The 19,794-nt window shown below is 29.7% G+C and overlaps 1 protein-coding gene across 1 annotated transcript in view; it reads right to left on the reverse strand.

The window, feature by feature from the left end:
* The window catches only part of Tsp2A (tetraspanin 2A), a 723,174-nt gene extending 705,105 nt beyond the window's left edge, over positions 1 to 18,069 (reverse strand). The window contains exon 1 of the mRNA XM_072529990.1: positions 17,860 to 18,069. Within this exon, the coding sequence (XP_072386091.1) occupies positions 17,860 to 17,964 (105 nt within the window). The 5' untranslated portion in view covers positions 17,965 to 18,069. The remainder of the gene's footprint in view (positions 1 to 17,859) is intronic.
* Between the last annotated feature and the right edge of the window lie 1,725 nt (positions 18,070 to 19,794).

A 19,794-nucleotide genomic window follows, 5' to 3' on the forward strand; every position in this document is an offset into this window, starting at 1 on the left:
GACAGAGCTGGAAGTACAGATGTACGCCGTAGATGCAAGGTGGAGAACAGCAAAAACTGAGTAAAAAATAGAAGAGTAGAATAATTGAACGATCACATAAGCGGAATGACAACAAAGATAGTAGTAAAAACAGTAAGAGAAGATTCCCAATAGGAAAACGATCAATAGGAAGACCACGTAAACGATTTAACGACAACTTACTGAAGGCACAATAAAAACAGACAGAGTCATGTCTACAAAGAAAGAAGACGAAGTTAAATCATAACAATACTTAATTATTTTAATATAAGTAACGGTTAGGGGGGACTATGCTTATTACGATGAAAAACGTAAAGTTCCAATACTATAAAAAGAGAAATCAAACGATTTCTACCTAGCGAAATCGAATTCAAATTTTTACCACTGTGTTTCCTAAAACTTGCGAAGCAAACAGCTGGATAAATTACTCGGCAAGGGAATCTAAAATTGCATTCCACATGCCGTTCATCCTGGTCAAAATTCGTAGTGAATTCAGTTTCTGGTACTCCAAACGAAGTAAGTAAGAAAACATAATGACGGTATTAGATTTTTGTTTCGATACAGGGCAGCGACAGCCGCTTATACGTATTTCGACCTCTTTAGGTCTCTTTAGGTCTTCTCAGAACGGGAGACTGAGGAGACCTAAAGAGGTCGAAATACGTATAAGCGGCTGTCGCTGCCTTGTATCGAAACAAAAATTTAATACCGTCATTATGTTCCAATACTAAATTTATATAATAGTAGCGGACCAACTCGACATCGAGTTTTTTAAATGAAATTTTTATTTTGCGAGAAAAATATACAATATATACAATGACCGGAAGTAAAAATATTTTTATCAATAACTCAAAAACTATAAATGATAATTTCGTAAACTTACATTTTTGAACTCTACGTTGAATTCTCTATTGATTTGACAAATAAAAATGAAACCGGAAGTCGACCTCAAAACCAGAATGCAATTTTTAGTTCATCAAATGTCGACATGGATATCATTTAGCAGTTAATTTTGCATGCTGATCGCGAATCCGGTGTCAGATTTGCTCTATCTTGACGTTTTATGCGCGTTTCGGGTCACTTCCGGTGTCAGATCGCAACCGGAAGTACATATTTAGATTCGTCTCGACGAGACCTTTCGATCCATATATACATTGTGGGGTCTAAAACTTAAAGTAAATTTTAACTTCCGGTCATCTCAAAACCGGAAGTGAATTTTTGTACCAAAAGTATATCTTGACAATCTCATACGTAATACTAATAATATTCCGAAAAAATATTTTTATTATCTGATATGGTTTTTGAGTAAAGTGGTGAACAAGAAAAGGGCTTAGCGTTTTAGTATATAAGATATACTATAAATCACTGATAAATGTTTAAAAATCTCTGAAAAGAGGGGTGGGCCATGAGTTGCAATTGCGATGTCGATATGAGGGAGGCCTAGACTATAAACGAAGCTTCACGAGCAAGGAGGAGGACGTTATTAAAAAAAAAAGTTTACGATGTAGTTTACGGATGTTCCCTTTTGAAATTTATGTTGCAAACACAAATACATTTTGTTTAATCTTAACATTTTAACTTACTAGATGAATAACATATTAACGTTTAATTATCAACAAGATAAACCTTATCTTAGATGCCGTAAAAATAAATAGAGATATATTTGCGTTCTAACGAGAAACTACATATATCATAAGGCTGTTTTACGATCACAAAATATTAGTAATGTTTACTCAGCGCGTCATCGATAACAACAGGTTTCACGAAATACTCAGAATATGCGAGATAATAAATACTTCTTGCTGATAAACCGTTATCCGTAAAAATATGAACAAATCGATAATTCGTAAGAATAAAAATTTCTAGAAATTTAATAAGTAAACATATTTATGGATGAAAATAAATTATAATAATACAGATGTGTTGACAGATCACTAAAGTAACTTGTCTAATGCTTTTAATTTAAGTTATTCTGTGTTATTGTGGGACTCGCTCATTTGAGCAAAAATTTTATCACGTCGGTATTATATGATTCCGTTTTATTCCTTCAACAATTTCTTTTTCCATTTCAGTTGGTTTATAATTTTGAAGCTCGACAAATATTCAACCAATACAACTGAAAGAACAGTTTAACGAACACAATTTACAAAGTAATCAAGGATATAAAAAGAAAGATGATAGACGTATAACTAAGAATCATGCTACAATTAAGAGTATCACTTTTGATATCCAGCAATGCATGCCAACACCAAACCTCTGACGTATGAGTAGTTTTTGAAGAGGCAGTTGTGGATATTGAATTTTACGGTTCACGACCCTGGCAATTCTCAAGCTCACTGCTACTTTTTGTAATATGAATCTTTAGTAAAAAGTGGTGAAAATGAAATCGGTTCTTGTCTGTGTAAATACTTTACAAAGGATTTAAATTATAATTTTAACACCTATTTTTAGATTGATATCCTGATCAGATAATATTGAAGGTCTCCAAATTCTGCTTGATCGTATTCACGAGGTAGGAGAGGAAATGAACATTAAAATATACTCAAACAAAACCAAATTTTTATTGTGTAGTCGTGGCCCACATCCCGATGACGAGCTTTAATTAAACGGAGTCCAAGTTGAGAAAGTTCACAAAATGACATATTTGAGAACTGTGATAACGGACCAACTAGATCCAGACATAGAAATAAAACGTAGAATAGCAATGACTAAAACTACTTTTATGAAAATAAAGTCATTTCTTGGCAATAATCATCTCAGTTTAGATCTTAGACAAAGAATGGTTATTTTTTTTTTTTTTTTCTATAGAAAGACTTCTTCTTTAGACTTTTCTTTATCTATTTTCTTATAGAAAAATGCACTGAATATAATAAACCACTAGCTTTAATATTTGTCGACTATGAAAAGGCATTCGACACCGTAAATCAACAAAAAATGTTGGAAGCCTTGACAGAATGCCGAATTGACTATCGGTATATAAATATAATTAAACATATATACCAAAACGCAACAGCCAGTGTTAGAGTGGGTGATCGTCAAACCCAGAAATTCCCGATACAACGTGGAGTACGCCAGGGGGACACCATATCGCCGAAACTGTTCACTACGCTTTTGGAATATATATGTAAAAGGGGAAAACTGACCGACAAGGGCATAAACATAAACGGAGAAAAGCTTAGCCATCTAAGGTTTGCAGATGATATTGTACTAATAGCTGATAGGATAGATGAGGCCAAAGAACTTTTAAATCAGCTCTACCTTTCCTCACTAGAAAGGGGATTGAAAATAAATATATCTAAAACTTGTGTCTATCTAAAGTATATATCTAAAAGATCCGTGTGTGTCAAAGGGCCATGGAGCGTGCTATGTTGGGCGTTTCACTACGAGACAAGATCAAAAATCGCCAGCTACGACAAAGAACAGGAGTGGCTGATGCAGTAGAGAGAGTAGCAACACTAAAATGGAACTGGGCAGGTCACGTGGCTCGAATGACAGACAATAGATGGACAAAGCGGATACTGGAATGGAGATCAAGAGATGATGCCTACCGAAGTAGAGGTCGTCCACCAACACGTTGGACTGACGATCTAAAACGTTGTCATAGGAATTGGATGCAAGAGGCACAAGATCGAAATATATGGAAAATTATGAGGGAGATCTATGTCCAGCAGTGGATAAGCGAAGATTGAATGATGAAAGAATGGTTAAGTGCTATGTTTGGTCCGTGCTTTTGTATAGTGCAGAAGTGTGGACGCTAAAAGTATCGATCATAAACAAAATTGAAGCATTGGAAATGTGAGTTCATAGACGAATGCTAAAGATACCTTGGACAGCGTCAACAAAGATGGAGAACTACTAAAGACTGTTAGACATCGAAAAATGTGTTATCTGGGACATATAGTAAGGGGAACTCGATATAAAATATTACAACTGATCCATAAATGTAAAATAGAGGGCCGTAGAGGTGTAGGAAGAAATCAAGTTTCCTGGTTAAAAAATATTCGTAAATGGACTCAGATATCAAATGCAGGACAATTATTCCATATTGCAGAAGATCGAGGAGCCTTCGCAATGTTGATCGCCAACGTCGGATAATTCTGATATGGTACGCGAAGAAGAAGAATCCTGATCAGAATAAAAACACTTTCATAACAGGAGCTGATTCAATTGATTTACAATACTCCGCGAATTTAAAAATTATTGACCACAAGTTTTTAATACCAGGCCATACATATATGGAGTGCAATACGGATCATAGTCTTACAGAAAAAAAATAGTAATCAAATAGAACATCAACATGATTTGGCTTAACTAATTCGGCAAGTAGAGAGAAAACATTAATTTTGGTTATAGAAATGCAGAGTTCGGCGTTTTTTTGTGGCTTATTTAGTTCCATATTAGTTACCCACAAAACTGATGGCTCAGAATAACAAAGTAAACTGTAAAAAGTTTCGTTGGCTAATTAGATTTAAAAAAGAGGAGAAAGCCAACTACAAATTTATTACCCAAGGAGACATATAACAAGCCTCCTTGGGTAATATATTCTATTTTATCATATTTTTTGCCAGTTCATTTACACAGACATTGTCTGTTTTACGTTTTGAATCTTGACAAAGGCAAGGGTTTCCTGCCGAAATGTTGATTGGTATTGAAAATAAAATCGAGTTCCACAAGTAATATATATCTTATTGAACCTAAACCCAAGAAGTACTAATTTTATATTAAACAGTACGGTTCAAGAAACTCAAAACTAATATATATGTATATATATAAATCGCTTTTATTAATGCTTTAAAAGCATCCTCAGTTCTCTACAAAAAGTAATGATCTTAGAATATAAGTAAAAAATTAACAGAGTTTAACAAACTTAACCAGAAAAAAAAAAACAAAAAACTCAAGAAAAACTGTATGCCAGTACTATTTTGGATATTTTTCTATTTTTACCAATGGCTTCATTTGGATGTTTTCTTAAAGTTCTTTCAATGGTCAAACTACACCAGCATATTTGAGTTGTTTACTATCCGTTGTTGCATGTCAGTAGTTCCACATGTGGCTTGCTTTCGTACATGTGTTTATTTTTTTCAAAAAACGAAATTTATTTGAAAAGGATTTAAATTTATTTTTTACTTTTTTAATATAATATATTCAATGGAGAATCGACCAATTTAGACAATTATTTATAAGAGGAAGAAGAATAGGGATATGAAGTTCGTATTTGTCCTGTATGGGGTTTTTTATTTGTTCTGTATGATGAGAGAGTGATATATCTAGCTCAAGTTATCGATGTCGGCTCTTTTATTTTGGGAAGCTGGATATTTTGGAATTTGATACATTTCCAGAATGGATGGCTTATGACAATTTTGTTGTTTGCACAGTATTTTGGTATTCGTGAAATCGATACTCTGTTTAGTTGAAATGGCATGTTGTGCAAGGGCACAAGATAATTTAGAAATCCTAATGTCGCTTTTGTGGGACGTTAGTCGACCGGGAAGATAGCGGCTGATCTGGCCAATATAGCAGGGGTTGCACTCTGCACAGGGTATATGACCAAAAACTGTTCTAAATTGGCCAATGGAGTTTTTATGTTCGAAAATAACTATCCTACGGTTTTGGTGTTTTTTAAGGCTATTTCCACAGGTACGTTTTTGAAAAGTTTGGTAAGCGTGATTCGTGGTTAGTACGAAAGCGAAGCATATTTTGTGGTTTGTTCAGGGGTGAATGGGGAATTAGTCATCTGTATTTTATTAGAAATGGACGCTAATGTTAGTCTGTTGGGTGTTTTAGTAACAGACTACCAATAGTTTTTGAAATATAGAAATTTATTGATGATGCAACAATTTACCTATTGTATATATATATATATATATATATATATATATATATATACAATATGTTTATATATATATATATATATAAACACAATTGAAAGCTCGAGATATAAAAAAATAGTTAACCAATAGCCCTTTTATTGACTCCAACCCATCCAAAACATTTATATATATATATATATATATATATATATATATATATATATATATATATATATATATATATATATATATAATATATATGTATATATATAATATATATATATATATATATATATATATATATATATATATATATATATATATATATATATATATATATATATATATATATTGTTATGAAATTAAAGCTCCTAAACAGTTTTTTTTATGAATAGTATGAACATAAAACAAAATGACAATATTGAATATACCACATATATATTTAACTCAAACAATTGTATTATTGTTGTTAATTTAATAGTTGAAACTAGATTCAACAATAAGAAAGAAACTAAAAGCAAAAATAAGCAGAATTCACAGACATGTAACAAACCAATAAGGACTATATTGTATCACCAGATTTAATTAATGTTTTCAAAATAATTTTATTATTATTATAATTAAAACCAGTTGGTTTATTATAAGCAAATTTAGCATAATAGAAATAAGATTCTTTTAATACGTGAGTTATTATAGCCACTGAGTTATAGTTGGTTGATAAACACTTTTCAATTAAAAAAAAATATATAAAAAAAATTAAACCAAAAACAATTGTTGATCATGAAATTGATTATGATTTAAACTTAAGTTATTGTTCGTTATATATATATTATATTATTTATGTAAGAGATACTTACAGAATAAGCCAATATAGCCACAACATAAAGATACAAAAAGCAAATATCAAACCACTTCGGATCGAGTGGAAATAAAAACCATAAATTTGTATTTATTAATTAATTACAATTTTTATTATAATCCAAATTCTAATATATACAAGTCAATAGAATCTTCAACAGTCCTAAAACAGATAAAATATTTAAGTCATTTATTCACAAAGTAAGAAGTTTCAATTTGTTAGTAAACATACAGTTAACATGGATAGAGCTCGGAAAATAAAACGTGTTAGGAGGTGAAATAGGATATATCTCATAAATAAGAGTTCAGAATGATATAATCTTTAATGGACAGGTAATCTGAAGACAATTCTCAGTGATTCAATATCAAAAATGCTTTCAGATAGCTTTAAAATTAAATAAAAGCAAAATAAAAGCAACTAATTCATGTTAAAATTGGTGTATGTCAAATTTGTTAGTAAAAATTTTAATATTTAAATTATCATTTGTTGTAGAAATTATATGTCAAAAGAATGCTTAAATTCTCTAGTATTTGTTTCAATTCATTTCAAAAGTCAATATAATTCTCAAGATTTAACAATTTATGAAAATTTAAAATATTTTTATTTTAATCATAAATGTCAAAAATATACAAAAATCCTGTCAGATCTTAAAAAACATTGTCAAAATGCTTGGAGATCTGGTAAGCAATGAAAAATAAAAGATAGAAAATCAATAGTTACGAAGAGGAAAAAAATTTTTTTGATTTTTTTCAGCAGTCACAATTTTTCAAAAGTATTTTAAAAAACCTTAAAAAAGTCCTGAATTATAACAAAGTATATTCAAATTACCTTGCCGATAAGAAACCATCGTTTCTGATTAAATTTTAGCAAAGCCTGCAGATTAACAGTATATTTTCCGATAAGAGAATTGTTAGCAGTCATCATAAAGAGGTCCACAGCTACCAGAAAGGTGAGTTTTTCCACTCATTTGAATTCTCGCTGAATAAAGAGACCGTTTGGTGTTTATTTTTGACTGAAGATCATTTAAAATTCATTTTGGGTACTTATAAATATTTCTCAACCATTGGAGAGATAATTCTGATAGTTTTGCGGCCCTAATCCATTAGAAGACGTCACTGAAAGATGCAATCTTTGTTATTGAAGATTTCCATAAAATTTTTAGAGAAGGGATTATCTGAAAGACGAAAGTGAACTTTAATAAAGTTAAACGCAAGTTTTGAAATTTCTTTAGAAATAATCTTACCTTTTTTTTTTTAAGCAGCCTATATCATTCTAAATCATCTTTGTGTTAAAAAACAAAATAATTTGAAGTCAAGTTCACAAAAATTTTATTATCGCTTTTGTAATATTAACCAAATATAATTCACCGTTTCTTTTGCTTACTAAAATCATTAAACAAAACAGTTAAACTAAAAAATTGAAGGATTATAAACCTTTGTTTTCGCTCTAAAAAGATAGTAAGTGAGGTTATAAATACTTTGACAAACAAAAACGTATTAGATCTTAGATCAAGTATTTCTTGTTGCAACTTCACAAAACACTAATTTCATATACTTACTTCAATATTGTATTACGTCATAAATCTAAATCCATTCATATTAGTATTAAACGGTTAAGTATTGGCTTATTTATTGGAAGAATCTTAAATAATTTTTTTTATATATTATACAAGATATCGTTGTGTAATATTTAATTGATCACTTGTGAATAATTGCACAGTACATTAAAAATAAAACTTCTTGTGTGGTGATTTTTGCTTTATATAATTTTATATAGCTTTATCAAGCAGTACAGGTCACAGAACTCGCTTGAGTTAAAAGTCTGCATGTTCTAAGACAAATAAGTAAAAAAAATTTAAATTCAAAATACAGATTTAGAGAATACAAGGTGAGTAGAATAAATGTTTGTCAAATTTTTTTTATTTTCAGGCGTTCAATAATTTTTATTAAAAGCATTTCTAAATTTAACAATATTACAAATTAATCAACTTAAAAAAATTATTTTTATCTTCATAAAGCTAGCCGGTAAATAAGAGCAACTTGTAGTTTACTTGCATCGAATTCACATATCATAACAATTTGGCGAGCCCAACGTGTGGCTGTGTATTTGGACGGTGACAGGTAGTGCATTATAACAAAGTATTAACCAGTGGTGTACCTTAAACATTTAATAACATAATATACAGGGTGTTAAGAGTATAATTTGTGTAGATAATAAGTTTATTGAGTGAATTGAAATTAAATAAAAATAAACATGGACAAAAGAAAGACTAGATCACATAAGAACGTAGAAGAAGAACAGGAAGTGACAGACAGAACCGAAGAACAAATTAAAGAGACTGAAGAAGTACAGGAGACAATGGAGGAGAAAAGACAGCCAGAAGAAGCACAAATGGAAAGGCAAATGGCAAGTGGAGACCAAGCTCAGCCCGTAAAGAAGGATGAATTGGACTTTCACAAGATGATGGCAATTTTGTTACAGGAAATAAAAAAAACTGAGCAAAATATAAACCAGAAAGCAGAAGAAAATAAACAACATATGACAAAAGAACTTGAAGATACAAAAAAAGAAATAAAACGGGAAATAACACAAAATTTTGATGACAAAATACAACAGATGGCACAACAGGTTGAGGATAAGTTGGGAAAGAAGATAGAAGAAGTAAAAGAAGAGTTAACCCTAGAAATGGCCAAGATGGAAGAGCAGTGCAAAAAACAAATGGAAGTGTTATCGGCACAGCTGGAAAAGAATAATGAAACTCAAAATAAAAAGATTGAATTAATGGAACAAAATTTGAAGCTAGAACAACAAAATAACCAAAAAAAGTTCGAAGATATTGACGAACAAATGGGAGTGTTGGCAGTACAGCTGGAGCATCATATTGAGCAGAAGGAAGAGATATTTCGACGAGACATTAATGAACAGTGGAAGAAAAAAGAAGATGAAATAGATGAAAATATGAATAAGACCAAAGAGATAATGGAGAAAGAAATTGGGAGAGTACAAGAGTCTTTTAAAGAAGTGACACAGAAGGAATTGGATGCAAGGCCGGTTGTACAAACGGTCGAAAGAGATTGTAAAATCTATTTTAGTGGAAGAATAAAACAGCAGCATCCAGTACCTTTCATGAAATTCCTTAGGCACAGATATGCATCTTACAGAAATTTCGAAGACTTTAAAGAATTCATCAGAAACCAGATGACGGATGAGGCGTTACTATGGTTTTCGAACAAAGAAAATGAGTTGGTGGATCTGGAAGACTTTGCGACCAAATTCAGTGAATATTTCTGGGGTCAAGCACAACAGCGTTCAATCAAAAACGAGCTGTTAAGTGGCAAATACAACCCAAATCGTAGCATGTCATACCACCGGTACGCCATGCAAATTTACAGCACAGCTCAATACTTAGACTGTGGTTTTAACGAAGAATACATTGTGGGTTGTATCGTGCAACACTTTGATCGGACATTGGAAGATATCATGATGTTATACAACTTTAAAGAAATAGACAAACTGTGCCAATTTTTGATGATGCATGAGCAACGAAACCCCATGTATCAAAACAATGACCAAGCAAATAATAACAATAATAACAACTTCAATGGGAGCAATAACTACAGCAGAAACAATAATCAGAACGGCAATAATTTCAATAATCATCGTAATTTTAACAATAACTATAGACAAAATAATGGTAACAACAACTATAATAACTCGAACTTTAGGAATAATAATAATAACTACCGCAACCAAAATAATCAGAACTTTAATCGCCAAAACTATAATCGTAACAATCAAACTAACAACAATAACTATGGAAATAATGGACGGTATCAAAACGGTAATTACAATAATCAAAACAACGGAAATTTTAACAGAAATAATTACAATAATAACAACAGAAACTTTAACTCCAATGGCAATATGAATCATGCATTTTCAAACAGTGCCATTCAACAGAATCAGACAAACAATTCACAACAACAGTCAAATCAAAACTACACAAACAATCGAAACCATAACACTAGAAGTCTAGAAGATATAAATAGAAATAACCAAAAAAGACAAGTGAATTTTCTAAGTCACCATCAATCATACACCGACGTCAGTCAACAAGAGTCACCAATTGAAACACTCAACACATCATCACCATCACAACCCTTTGACACACAATACACAACAGATTCACAATCACCAAATTTTCAATAAAGCACCTGCTAAATGCGGCCGTATGTCACTATGAGCATCCAAGGGAGTTCATAACATTTGGGGAAGAAAAGAAAAATCAAAATTTGCAAGGGTTAATTTTAATTCAGGGTAAATTCTTTCAAAAACAAGTTAAAATTTTAATAGACACGGGTTCTGAAGTTTCACTAATTGACAATAAAGTTATTAATGAATTAAATTTTCAAAAATATTGTTATTCAATTCCAAAGGTTAATCTAGTGGGTGCAAACAACAAAAAACTATATGAAGCAAAGAAGGGAATAGTGGGAAAAGTATTATTTGATACAACCGAATATAGTATGCAATTCATAATAGTAGAAAACATGAGACATGATATTTTGATTGGGACAGACGAAATGGACAGAAATGGAATGGTCATCGATTATGTAAACAAAACTTTACAAATTCAAGAAGAAGTACTGAAATTTGGAAATACAGAAGACGAGGAATCAAAACAAGAGGAATTAAAGATAAAGGAAATTAACAATATTAAAAATCATACAAACTACAATTTTATAAATAATGAACCAGAAGAAAGTAAAATGGAATTGGAAGAAAATTTAGTATGTGCAGAAGAATGGAAAGAAGATGTAGGAAGATTGTTGCAAAAATATGATGGTTTGATAAAATCCGAAAACCGAGTGGCTGAAAAGTACATGCATAAAATTGAGGTAAAAGGAATAGAAAATTTTAAATCGAAGACATATCCAATTCCTTATAAATACCGGAAAGAAGTTTCAAAGGAGATAGAGAAGATGTTACAAAACGGAATAATTGAAAACAGCAATTCAAAGTACATAAACCCTATAGTGGTAGTGAAGAAGAGCAATGGTGAGTTAAGATTATGCCTCGATGCCAGGAACATTAACAAATATTCAACACCACAATATGAAGCACCACAAAGTGTAGATGCAATCTTTGGAAAAATAACTAAATCAAATTATTTTACAAAAATTGACCTGAAGCATAGCTTTTGGTTGATACCATTGCATAAAGATAGTAGGGATTTTACAGCCTTTTCGATAGATGGGGTAATATATAGATTTAAAGTAGTTCCATACGGTTTGCAAAGTGCATGTTCAGCTCTTGTACGTGCTTTACATCAAATTTTGGATCAATACGAAGACTTTATTATACACTACATTGACGATATTCTCATTTATTCTCACACATCACACGAACATTTAACACACATAAATATTTTGTTGAATGCATTGAATGAAGCAGGATTAAAAATTAACTTAAACAAATGCCAGTTTTATCAACAAGAGGTCACGTATTTAGGATATAAATTAGACAGAAGTGGTATTTCTATGGACGAAGAAAGAATTGAGAAAATAATGAACTATCCAGCACCGAAAAATTTGAAACATTTACGAGGATTTATAGGCCTAATCAACTACTTTAAACGATTAATTCCAGACTTGAGTGAGAAAGAATTACCATTAATTCAACTATTGAAGAAGGATCAAAAATGGAAATGGAAAGAAGAACAAAACCAGGCCTTTCAAAATTTAAAGGACATATTTCGGACTAATCTAAGAATTTATCACCCCAGGTACGATTTGCCATTCATTCTACAGACAGATGCTTCCATGCACAAATTTGCAGGAGTGTTGTTACAAGTCCAGGACAATGAAGAAGTTCCTATTTCATTTGTGTCACGTGTAACCAGAAATTACGAGAAGAGGTATAGTGTCACCGAATTGGAATTTGCTAGCATACTATTTTGTGTAACAAAATTTCGGTATTATTTATTAGGATCAAAATTTTATATTGAAACTGACCATTTATCGTTAATAAATATCATGAATAACAAATTGCTTAATAATAGAATACATCGTGGGACTTTACTACTTCAAGAATATAACTTCGAAATTAGACATATAAAAGGAAGAGATAATGTCATTGCAGATGCCTTGACAAGGAACGAAGAGGAAGGAACAAGAGAAGAGAGAAAAATTCAAATCGGATTAAATATATTAAAAGAACAGGAGGGAATGTACTCAAAACAAGCCATTAGAGAAGATCAGCAAAATTTAACACAGAAAGAAAAGGAAAGATGTATACTGAAAGATCAAATTTACATTAAAAGAATTAGAGAGCAAGAGTTATATTACATCAGCAAAAATTTAGCCGAAGAAATACTGAAGGATTTACATGAAAAGAATGGACACGCGGGTAGTAAGAAAATATGGTTAATGTTTCGAGAAAACTATATCACCAAGAAGGATACAAGCATAATCAAAAACTTGACTAGAAAATGTCATACTTGTCAAAGACAAAAATCGAAGAATTTTTCAAATTGGAATACTCCCAAAAATATAATAGCACAAGAGCCCTTAGATATAATAGCTATAGATTTTTTGAGTGACTTGATACAAACGGAAGGAAATGGACATAAACATATCATGGTAATCGTAGATTTATTTACAAAATTCATCAAACTTTATTCCAGTAAAAATACAAAAGTCAACACTATCATAAATAATTTAAACAATTATTTTGAAGAAATAGGAAAACCTAAACAATGCATACTGGATAATGCCACATATTTCCAAAACGACCGATTCAAAAATTTTATGACAAGAAATGGAACCAAATTAAGTTTTACAAGCATCAGACATCCTCAATCAAATCCTTCGGAAAGATATATTCAAGAAGTGATAAAATTTTTAAGAATATCAATAGAAAACAAACACACTGTATGGGATCAACATTTATTAAGGATAGAACAATACATAAATCAGTTACCAAACACTGTGACTAATGAGATACCACTATTTCTAATGAAAAGGATAAGACCAGAAAGACCTTGGATTATAGAAATAGAACCTGAATATGACCAAATTTGTCAAGATGTAAAACTAAGAATCATCAAGAATGGAGAGAAATATTTGAAAAGACAAAACAAAAGGAAGATGAGAACAAACCAAAAATTTCAAAAAGGAGAACTAGTATTAATTAGAGCACATAGGGTAAGCAATTATAGAGATAACATTTGTAACAAACTTTTACCACCATTGGAGGGACCTTATGAAGTTGAAACAGAAGATGGAGAAAATAGTTATTTATTGAAATATCCTGAGAGTGGGTATCTTAGAGGAGTTTTTAACATAAAAGACATTTACAAATATGAACAATAAGTGAAGAAATAAGAAGACATTATTAATTTTAAGTTATATTTATAAAATGAAACAATTTTTTTTTAAGTAAAGGACATGAATGGGATACAGAAGATGGAATAATAATAATAATAATGCTGCTATTTATGAAAAATGATGAAATATGAATTATTGCGGATATTATGATTATGAATATGATATATAATATAATATGAATTATGATGAATTATGAAAGATTATAATGATATAATTATGCAGTATAATAATAAAACTTGGAATGGAATTACAGAAGAAGGATTGGAGAGGAAAAATTTGAAACGAAGATGGCAGAACTCTAAGAAACCAAGGAAGAAAAACAACTATAAAATGGATTCAAAAGTAGAATATAAACTCAACCCTCAACGAAAACTTATTAAAAATAACCGAATGATAATAAAGTCACATTCAAACTAGCTTACACTCTAACCACAAAATGCAGCTCACACGTGCTTAAATAAAACTTAAACTCTATATTTTTTTGTATATATTCAAAATAAAACATGCATTAATAAAACAAACTAAAGCAACCTAAGCTTACACATGCAAAATTAAAAGAACAAAACTAATTATTATTTTTTTTCAAAGAGAGCATTCAAACTATCTGCAGCATAATTGTATACCATATATATGCAACTGAATCAAAAATTTAATTGTTTTTAACCATCACACATTCATAAAATCACTGAAACATACACTTGTGTCGACGTTCAGAGAAACAATCACACAACTTGCAAAAAAACCAGTCAAAGAAAAATGAATATTTGATATTTGCCAAAAAAATTGTCAAATATGAAATATTAATTTTTGGAGAATTGTTATGAAATTAAAGCTCCTAAACAGTTTTTTTTATGAATAGTATGAACATAAAACAAAATGACAATATTGAATATACCACATATATATTTAACTCAAACAATTGTATTATTGTTGTTAATTTAATAGTTGAAACTAGATTCAACAATAAGAAAGAAACTAAAAGCAAAAATAAGCAGAATTCACAGACATGTAACAAACCAATAAGGACTATATTGTATCACCAGATTTAATTAATGTTTTCAAAATAATTTTATTATTATTATAATTAAAACCAGTTGGTTTATTATAAGCAAATTTAGCATAATAGAAATAAGATTCTTTTAATACGTGAGTTATTATAGCCACTGAGTTATAGTTGGTTGATAAACACTTTTCAATTAAAAAAAAATATATAAAAAAAAAATTAAACCAAAAACAATTGTTGATCATGAAATTGATTATGATTTAAACTTAAGTTATTGTTCGTTATATATATATTATATTATTTATGTAAGAGATACTTACAGAATAAGCCAATATAGCCACAACATAAAGATACAAAAAGCAAATATCAAACCACTTCGGATCGAGTGGAAATAAAAACCATAAATTTGTATTTATTAATTAATTACAATTTTTATTATAATCCAAATTCTAATATATACAAGTCAATAGAATCTTCAACAGTCCTAAAACAGATAAAATATTTAAGTCATTTATTCACAAAGTAAGAAGTTTCAATTTGTTAGTAAACATACAGTTAACATGGATAGAGCTCGGAAAATAAAACGTGTTAGGAGGTGAAATAGGATATATCTCATAAATAAGAGTTCAGAATGATATAATCTTTAATGGACAGGTAATCTGAAGACAATTCTCAGTGATTCAATATCAAAAATGCTTTCAGATAGCTTTAAAATTAAATAAAAGCAAAATAAAAGCAACTAATTCATGTTAAAATTGGTGTATGTCAAATTTGTTAGTAAAAATTTTAATATTTAAATTATCATTTGTTGTAGAAATTATATGTCAAAAGAATGCTTAAATTCTCTAGTATTTGTTTCAATTCATTTCAAAAGTCAATATAATTCTCAAGATTTAACAATTTATGAAAATTTAAAATATTTTTATTTTAATCATAAATGTCAAAAATATACAAAAATCCTGTCAGATCTTAAAAAACATTGTCAAAATGCTTGGAGATCTGGTAAGCAATGAAAAATAAAAGATAGAAAATCAATAGTTACGAAGAGGAAAAAAATTTTTTTGATTTTTTTCAGCAGTCACAATTTTTCAAAAGTATTTTAAAAAACCTTAAAAAAGTCCTGAATTATAACAAAGTATATTCAAATTACCTTGCCGATAAGAAACCATCGTTTCTGATTAAATTTTAGCAAAGCCTGCAGATTAACAGTATATTTTCCGATAAGAGAATTGTTAGCAGTCATCATAAAGAGGTCCACAGCTACCAGAAAGGTGAGTTTTTCCACTCATTTGAATTCTCGCTGAATAAAGAGACCGTTTGGTGTTTATTTTTGACTGAAGATCATTTAAAATTCATTTTGGGTACTTATAAATATTTCTCAACCATTGGAGAGATAATTCTGATAGTTTTGCGGCCCTAATCCATTAGAAGACGTCACTGAAAGATGCAATCTTTGTTATTGAAGATTTCCATAAAATTTTTAGAGAAGGGATTATCTGAAAGACGAAAGTGAACTTTAATAAAGTTAAACGCAAGTTTTGAAATTTCTTTAGAAATAATCTTACCTTTTTTTTTTAAGCAGCCTATATCATTCTAAATCATCTTTGTGTTAAAAAACAAAATAATTTGAAGTCAAGTTCACAAAAATTTTATTATCGCTTTTGTAATATTAACCAAATATAATTCACCGTTTCTTTTGCTTACTAAAATCATTAAACAAAACAGTTAAACTAAAAAATTGAAGGATTATAAACCTTTGTTTTCGCTCTAAAAAGATAGTAAGTGAGGTTATAAATACTTTGACAAACAAAAACGTATTAGATCTTAGATCAAGTATTTCTTGTTGCAACTTCACAAAACACTAATTTCATATACTTACTTCAATATTGTATTACGTCATAAATCTAAATCCATTCATATTAGTATTAAACGGTTAAGTATTGGCTTATTTATTGGAAGAATCTTAAATAATTTTTTTTATATATTATACAAGATATCGTTGTGTAATATTTAATTGATCACTTGTGAATAATTGCACAGTACATTAAAAATAAAACTTCTTGTGTGGTGATTTTTGCTTTATATAATTTTATATAGCTTTATCAAGCAGTACAGGTCACAGAACTCGCTTGAGTTAAGAGTCTGCATGTTCTAAGACAAATAAGTAAAAAAAATTTAAATTCAAAATACAGATTTAGAGAATACAAGGTGAGTAGAATAAATGTTTGTCAAATTTTTTTTATTTTCAGGCGTTCAATAATTTTTATTAAAAGCATTTCTAAATTTAACAATATTACAAATTAATCAACTTAAAAAAATTATTTTTATCTGCATAAAGCTAGCCGGTAAATAAGAGCAACTTGTAGTTTACTTGCATCGAATTCACATATCATAACAATATATATATATATATATATATATATATATATATATATATATATATATATATATATATATATATATATATATATATATATATATATATATATATATATATATATATATATATATGGAAAGCATTTGAAGCATAATTTCGGTATTTGGTTGAAATCGTTATTGACAGTTGGCGGGTAATATAAGTCTGCAGTCAAAAATACATAACACAAGTAACCTCTATAATAAATAATTCATCAGTTTCATATTTTTGTCTTCACTTTATCTAAATATTAACCGTTAAATAAACGCAACAGGTTAATTGAGCTGCCACCCCAGTAGCAGGTTCTAAATCTCATTATCACAAACTTACTTAGTAAACCAACAGGGAAATATTTTAAAGGTACTTACCCACTGCAAGACGTTGGTAAATAGTATTACGTATTTGATGATCGCAATCTGATTTTCTAATTTGGCGAAGGAAGCATCTTCCTCTTTGTCTACTTTCCCAATCATTTTTCACAAAAAAAGGGGGTTAAGAACTCGCGAAAACGTTATACAGAGATGTATAATAAAACCGGTATTACCGCACTTTAAAACAAAGCTCACTGAACATAGATCTTTGAAATTAATTTCACCTCACCTATTTACAACTGATAAGATAACAATTTTATCATTAATTGAACAATATCATGTACATAGTGATTCACCTGTTGAATGGTTTGCGTTAAATATTAACGGAGTTTATAAAATATTTTTATACATGGGATGCATATATAACATGTACATACATATATATATATATATATATATATATATATATATATATATATATATATACATATATAGTAAACTCTATATAACTTATAGAAAAAACTATATATATATATATATATATATATATATATATATATAGTTTTTGAATTTTAATATTTTGAATTAATGACCTAACCCATAACTCAATTTGTCTCAAGTTGTGCTGTGTGCTTTATTTTCGTATTTGAAACTAAAAGGATAAATAAAAACACACAAAAATATCAAATAAAAACTTTGTCAATTGCTTGTATCGAAATAAGATTTAAAAATATAAATACATAAAATCTTCTAACAGAACAAGTTTATACCACGAATTTTCAACATCTACAACATACAGATCAGATGTTCCTAACGTGCTCTCCGGTTCTAGAAATTAATGAGAAAATTGTTTCTATTCAATCACCAACAAAATAAATTTAATTAACTCTAAACTACCTGTGAATGACCTAACTTGACTTGACTTAAAAAATAAAAAAAATGAATATATTACTTGAAACTGCTTTTCCTTGCGCTCTCTAACTCCTCTTGGTTTAGGTACTCTCCTAAGCAATCTTTGTCCAAAAAATTATTTCTTATCGAAATTAAAATTGACAATCTGCTGCTGCTTCTAACTCTTCGAATCTGGTGTCCTCTTGAGAAAGACATAGACAGCCTATTTTCAAATAATTTGTATTTAAAGAAACTTACATTGTGAGCTTTGGAGATCTCTGCTTACACTACTTAGCTGCTTTCACAAAACTTAACAAACTTTTTTTACTACTCATTTTTTATCGCCAATAAAAAACAAAAAAAGTTATTTTTCTTTTACAATTTGACGAAGAAAGAACAAACACCTTTTTAAATTTCGTATCAAAATACTGAACTTGTGTTTCTTTTTCCAAATCCAAACCTCGGTTTGCTTGCCTACCACTTCCTTAAAATACCTTCCTTAATCAATCACAACACTCCAAAAAAAGACATATCTTATTTCCTCCTTCTTTCGCCAATTCTATTGTTCTCTCCTCATTTTGTCCTATTGCGTCTTTTAATACAAACAAAATATCTACTAGTTTTTTGTTATCATAAAAACCTACGTCATCCTAGACCATTTGGAATTACGAAAATAGAAAACTACTTTTCCCGGCTCCCAGAAACAATTTATCCAACTTTCCTATTCTAAAGAATTTATGCAAATAGTTCTTACTAGTACTCTAATGTAACCTACTTATTATTAGGAAAAGTAATATTAGAAAAGTTCCGAAATCGAACAGGAACACTCGAAGAGTGGTGGGTTTTCCGGTCAAAAGGTGGGGAAAAAAGACTGACTTCAAGAAGACTTCTCGCTGATGCTTAAAGTTAACTGATTTCTAGTTAAGTCTATTTGTGTTTACCAATGAAAAGGAAGGAAAGTTATTGATGGAAGGGGTGTTGAGCCAAGAGAGATTTAAAGGAATAAAAGAAAACGACAGTGAGTGTAGGGACAGTGTAGAGATTTAATTCCCGTTAGCCGAAAGGAGCAGTTTCTGTTAAAAAAAAAAGAAAACTAAAAAA

This window comes from Diabrotica undecimpunctata, chromosome 4 (genome assembly GCF_040954645.1).
Source record: "Diabrotica undecimpunctata isolate CICGRU chromosome 4, icDiaUnde3, whole genome shotgun sequence".
NCBI lineage: Eukaryota > Metazoa > Arthropoda > Insecta > Coleoptera > Chrysomelidae > Diabrotica > Diabrotica undecimpunctata.